We start from the raw sequence: 6798 nt of genomic DNA, 5'->3' as shown, positions 1-6798 counted from the left end.
TGAGGAGGACCTGAAGCGCTTGCTGCAGAGGGTCAAGGACTGCAGCCTTCAATATGGATTGAGGCTCAATGTCAAGAAGACAAAGATTCTCATCACTGGCAGCATCAGGATGGATGGTGAAGAGATTGAGATTGTCCACATCTTTAGTTTGCTTGGCTCCACAATCAACACTGTAGGCACCAGCAGCCAGGAAATTAAAACATGTATTGTGATGGGAAAGTCTGCTGTTAGGGACCTTTCCAAAGTTCTGAAGAGCAATGGTGTCTCTCTGGAGACTAGGGTGCGTCTGATATAGGCTAGAGTCTTTGCAATCACTGGTTATGCATCAGAGAGTTGGACAAAGACTAAGGAGGATAGAAGGAGAATTGATGCCTTTGAGCTGTGGTGCTGGAGAAGAGTAGTGAGGGTACCATGGACTGCTACGAAAACAAACGGATTCATCCTGAAAAGGGTTACACCAGGCGGCTCCTTGGAGGCAAAGATTCTGAGGCTCCGTCTAACATACTTTGGACATGCTGTAAGGTGGGACTGGTCCTTGGAGAGGGACATCTTGCTTGGGAGGGTGGAGGGACAGCGCAGGACGGGAAGGCCCTCTATGAGGTGGATTGATTCAGTGACTGGGGTAATCGGGATGGGAGTGTCAGAAACAGTGCGATTAGTACAGGACAGAGCAGAGTTTAGAGCTGTTGTACATAGAGTCACTATGAGTCATAAGCAATTCAACAGCACATAGCACCACCACCACAACAACAATTCTTTTAATGTTGAGTACACATAAAAGCTACTAAAAACTCACTGCTTAATAGCTTAATCGACAGTGACACTCCATAGGGATTCTGGGGCTGTACATCAGAGGAGAAAGCCCATCTTTCTCCAGTGAAGTCGCTAATAGGTTCAAATCCTTATTATTTCTGGGTATTAGCCCAGTACATTACACATTATGCCACCAGTTTCTGTATAAAAGCTATAGCTCTGAATCAATCACCAATAAACTCAATGACACGTGTATTTGAAGCATTTAATAAAAAATTTCACTAAAAATGCTTCTAGTTTTAAAATGCAGAGTTAATTTAGAGTATTTGCCCAGATAGAGAGTTGCTAGAATATAAGGAATTTTTCAACAGATTTTGTCACATTAAAAAATAAGCAAATTAAGAGTGCATCTAAATTCCAAAATCAATCTCCATAATAGTCTATGTGTTTCCTACTGCCAAAGGGGCCCTTTAGAGTAGTGAGAGAAGATCTTCACCCTGAAACCCACAGCGTCCCTTTTCAGCAGGAAGTGGCTAAGAGAATACGCCATCCCCTTTCCCTTATGAATCAGGGTGAAGTCTCTCTCAGGGAGGAGTGATAGGGAATGGCAAAGGACACACCGACAAAGGAGATTAATCAGAACTGACTTTGACAAGCACTGTGGCAATTGGACAATTAAAACAGACATTCGGATGGCGGGGAAGAACAACAAACTGGGGAGGAGGGTAGAGAGAATGGTGTGGCAATGAAGGAATGAAAACCCAAAATCCCTGTAAATGTTCATTAAAACTAATAAAATTTAATAATTAAAAAAAAAGCAAATTATGCCTTCTGTTGTTAGGTGCTGTCCATTTAGTGGCTTTTAGGGAGGCTGGGGGGCCTAGTGGAAAAAGGAGTACACTACCAAATCAAATTCAAGCAGCTTACGTCCATGAGCTACACCATGGGAAGAAAGATGGACAATCTCCTTTCTGAAACCCCACTGGAGGGTCAGGTACAAGTCAGTGCTGACTTGATGGCAGATAGCAGGAGTCACTTTTGAATAATGAGACCTTAAAATGTGTCTGAATTTAGATGTTGTGGAAGTAAAAACTATACACTGCATTTTGAACTTGGTAACAGAATATAAGATATTTCATCAACAATATTTCATACTGATTGTTAAAAATACTGATTTTAGATTAAATAAAATATCCTGTGAAAATTAATCTCAACATTTAATACAAATTTATCCTATCTGTTTCTTTTTATTTTTTAATGTGCTACAAAAAATTTAAAAATCACGTGTTGAGGATTATATTTTCATCAGACACTTTCCATATTGTTTAAAAGATAAAGCATTGCTCCACCCTCCACCAATTTCACTTTCATTTTCTTCAAGCAATAAAAACAGTTCTAAAGTCCTAGGATTCTAATTTAAATAATTACCATATTAGAATTTGAGTCATCAAATATTCTTTCAAAGACTTCTTCTGCTTCTTTAAAATTACCACTTTCCATACAAACGGCTATAGCCTAGAAGAGAAATAATTAGTTTAGATGGCTTCTTCTTGTCATAGCTAATCAGTGCGACTCCCTGTCATCAAGTCAGACTGAATCACAGATAATTGTCCAGTGAATTTTCAGACAGATTCAAATTGTCTACCTTTAGGTTGACAGCACTCCTTAACTCCTTAAGGGCCACCAGAGCCTCCTTTACAGTTATTACTTGTTCAGTTTTAAGAATGTCAACTAAATTTCAACTGTTGTTGATGTTGTTGTTATGTGCTGTTGAGATGCCTGCGACTCACAGCGACCCTATGTACAATAGCTCTAAACCCTGCTCTGTTCTGTGCCAATCTCAGTGTCTCTGACACACCTACTCCCATTACCCCAGTCACTGAATCAATCCATCTCATCGAGGGTCTTCCTCTCCTGCACTGTCCCTCCACCCTCCCAAGCATGATGTGTTAGCTATTCTCAATATGACCTTGGAGTTCCAGTGATTCTATGTGTAATACAATGAAACGCTGACAGATCCTCTCCCACCCTATGACTGACTGGGTTTCTGTGATCCAGAGGGTTTTACGGACTGAACTTCGTCTGGACCCTTGATTGAAACCAACTGAGCATCATCTTATCAGCCAAACCTCCAATGAGGGGAGTAATGGCTTGGCATGAGGTGCAACAACCAAGAAGAGATCTCATAGTCTCATGTTGAAGATGAAAATACTACCACCAAGGCTTCAAGCTTAAATACTTAAATATTTTTCGTTTAATACTTTGGAACTGGCCCACAAAATTTTCATTTGCACCATACAGCATTACAAATAAAGGCATTCTCTCTATTTTTCAGGCCAAATGAAAACTATATAGAGTCTTGGTAGTCTAACAGTTAGATTCTGTGAGTGGAGTGTTCAGAATGAATGTGTTTGAGACAGCGAGGTTGGCACAGGATAGAATGGCGCTTAGGGCTCTTGTACATAGGGTCGCTATGAGTCGCAAACAACTCGATGGCACATAACAACAACAACAACAAAAATTCTTTAATAACAAAATATTAATTATAAGCTCCAGTAATACTCATACCTGAATTTTAATTAAAATCTTTATTTCTTCATGAAGTTTGTCACGTTCTTTTTCAATTGAATCCCAAGCAATGAGGGCCGATTCCAGGGGTGTAATTCGTTCATCACTTTCAAACTGTGCATCTAAGAAAAATAAATCACATAGGAAGCTAAGCCTTACTTATAAAAAAATTTATTCCTTTAAACATTTAGTACACATATATATGTCACTGTTCCAATATACATCAGTTTAAGAAAGTAATTTGATTATAAGAGAATTTTCTCACTGAAATAAAATTTTAACACAGATAAAACAAAACATATGGAGCTTTTTGGGGAGCTCAAGTATTAATTTTTCTTCCCCCTTTTGTGTACTGTTGAGTTGGATCTGACTGGCACAGGAAGAGAGTGCTTCTCCTTCTCCAGTAGAGCATTTGGTGGATAAGAACCGCTTGCCTCTGGGACTGCAGCACAGCTTCTTACCACAGGCCAGAGCTCGCTCAACTATTAATTTTAAGTGAAACTAAAATCTAAAATGACTTAACATAAAATCTCACAATAACATAACTCATAAGTCTTATAACAACTCTAGATACAGCACAAAACTACTGAGCTTTAGCATATACAATTTGAAATGTTTGTTAGATGTACTTTTGTAGATAACTGCAGCAGGATTTTTCATTCTTCTAATAATTAAGACCTTAAATTTAAGGAGGACTGTTTAACTCTTCCAGCTTTCTCATCGCCATATCCAATCTATTGCAAATACAATGTACAATGTTTCTGTCTGGAATATGCTTTTGACTAAACCCACTGTACAAATGGTGTAGCAGATGTCTCTAAAATTCTCTAACTTCACGGAGGAGAGATATAACAGAGGTAAGACACAGCATCGGGTCTTAATTTTTTTTTTTTTAATAAAAACCCCAATTCTGCCACCTGCCATCTTTCCCACAGCACTTCTCATTGAGTTCAACAACTGACTGTAGTGGCTCCAGAGAACATGCAACCAATACAATTACAGGGTTTATTAGGGAAGTAATTGCTATGTATCACTGAGTCAGAACCAACCCACAGCTGACCTTCTGGTGGGTTTTTCAGAGGCAGTAAATCGCACAGGAGAAGACTGATCTTTCTCATGCAGAGGACTTGGCAGATTCAAACCACATGCCCTTGGGATGGCAGCACAGCTCCTTACCACTAGGTCACCAGAGCTCCATTATTAGGGAAGTAACAGGTTACAATTCGGGATTAGGAGTAACTCCAGGTAAGAGTTCTCAGTCAAGACAGACTCTTGGCTGAGCTCACAGAGTTCTCCCTGACCCTTAGCTAAGGTAATCAATTTATAAATGGTAAAAGCCAACAAAAATATCTAACTATTTGCATTAGAGGCCTATTTAAATGACCATGTATCAGCCACTGGTATTGATGTTGCTTGTCATCATGTCAACTAGAATCCTAGTGACCCCAGAGGACAGGGCAGAACTATCTCACACAGTTGACTGGGCAGCAGATAGTTATGGGTTTAGATGGCAAGGTCTTTTTTCTGACAGGGCAGGGGGTGGTTTTGGATTAGAGATCTTGCAATTAGAAACCAATTATTTAATCACTGCATAATCAGGGCTCCATCATTAGCATGAGTACTATGTAAAGCAAATTGAACAAGGGTTGCCAAAATGAATTAGATACAAAGATATCAGATAAAAATCACACACACTTTTATGTAAATAAGTACTAATATTAAGTTCAAATAAGAGGAATACTATTATAGCAGTCAGAATGCCTCTTACAAGCAAGGATGGTATAGAACAAATGATGAAGAAACAGGTACATTGACACACAAAAAACCTATCAAGAACTCATGTAATACAACACAACATAGATAAATCTAGAACAAATTATTCTGAATTAAAGAAGTTAGTCACAAAAGGATAATTATGGTAAAAGAGCATTAATATAAAAAAAACTAAAGAAAATTTTACACACAGAATTAGTCTCAGAAGACTAACAGAACAGGAAGGTAGAAGAGTAAAAATTAATAACTTGGGTAAAGGGAATGCTAATATGCCAAAAGGGATTAACTAAACTCAACAATCATAACAAGTGATACAAAATATACTGAATAACTGAATGAAAAGCCAGTATGATCTACGTGTCTTAACACTAAAATAAAAACTTTTAAGTTTGGCAGAACTGTCTCACATACTTTAGACATGTATGCAATCAGGAAAGTTCAGTGCTTGGAGAAAGACGCCATGCAAGGTACAGAAAAGCACCAGAGAAAAAGAAGGCCTTAAATCAGGTAGACCAACAGGAGATGCAAGACCACATATAAGAACAGGACCCATTACACAGGGTGATGCAGGATAGGGCAGTTTTGTTTTACTATCCACTGGGTCACTTTGAGCTGGAATCCATGCGACAGCATCCAAGATCACCATCCCAACACCACCATTATTGTTGTTGCTGATATTAAGTGCCGTTGAAATGACCACTAAACAATGGCTTTGAACCCTGTGCCATCCTGGCAATCTCTGACATACTCCAGCCTACCATTTGGATCCCCGTGTCAATTCATTTCATTGGATTGGGTCTTCCTCTCATTTGCTGATCCTCCACCTTTCCCAACACAAAGTCCTTTTCTAAGGACTGGCCCAAAATATGTGAGATGAAATTTCACTATCCTTGCCTCCAAGAAGCTCCCAGGCTGCACCTTTTCCAAGACATAGTTATCCTTTTGGCAGTCCATGGAATTGTCAGCACCTCTCCTCAATATAACTCACAGGCATCGATCCTCCTTTTGTCATTGCTATTCACTGTCCAACTTTCAGTTGCAAAGCAACTAACTGAAAACATTATAGTTTGTATCAGGTGCACCTTAGTCTACAAAACTCACATCATTCCTTTTCAACACTTTGGAGAAGTAACAGTATACTCTCTCCACTGTCTTTGGATTTCTTGGGCTGATGCCAATGGTGTTAATTGTGGATTCAAGCAAGATAAATTCTCTGGCAATTTCTATAATTTCTCCATCTGTCATGATGTTGTACATTGAAGGCTGTAGTCTTTGCTCCTTCATAGTAAGCATTTCAAGAACTCCTCACCTTCAGCAAGCAAAGCTGTGCTGAGTAACTTCCACATTCTTTTTGAGATATTTTTAGGCAATGGGAAAAAATATGGATTTCTTTCAATCAGTTGGCTAGGTAGCTGTCCTCAAAATTTCCTGGCATAGCTTGATGAACACGTCTAGGAAGGCATCTGTTTGTTGAAACACTCAGTTGGCATCACACTGATTCCTACAGCTTTACTTTTGCTAAGGCCTTCAATACAGCTTGAAATTCTTTTATCGCCATTGGTTCCTGATCATACTTCTGAAATGGTTCTGTGTCCACCAATTCTTTTATATTGGCAACCACTATTTTAGTTGCCAATATAAAAGAACAGAATTTGTGGAAAGATTATAGACAACAGCCAAGACCTTCTATAACACCTAAAATAA

The 6798-nt window shown here is 38.9% G+C and overlaps 1 protein-coding gene across 1 annotated transcript in view; it reads right to left on the bottom strand.

Annotated features, from left to right (window-relative positions):
* TERF1 (telomeric repeat binding factor (NIMA-interacting) 1) overlaps positions 1-6798 on the bottom strand; it is a 48914-nt gene that overhangs the window by 27971 nt on the left and 14145 nt on the right. The window contains exons 3-4 of the mRNA XM_006880462.1: positions 3322-3443; positions 2182-2268 (exon numbers count right to left, since the gene is read on the bottom strand). Coding sequence (XP_006880524.1) covers positions 2182-2268; positions 3322-3443 — 209 coding nt within the window. The remainder of the gene's footprint in view (positions 1-2181; positions 2269-3321; positions 3444-6798) is intronic.

The sequence above is a fragment of the Elephantulus edwardii genome, unplaced genomic scaffold (assembly GCF_000299155.1).
Source record: "Elephantulus edwardii isolate Elephantulus edwardi_28Jun2011 unplaced genomic scaffold, EleEdw1.0 scaffold00008, whole genome shotgun sequence".
In the NCBI taxonomy this organism is placed as follows: Eukaryota; Metazoa; Chordata; class Mammalia; order Macroscelidea; family Macroscelididae; genus Elephantulus; species Elephantulus edwardii.
This window is presented reverse-complemented; position numbering and strand designations above follow the sequence as displayed.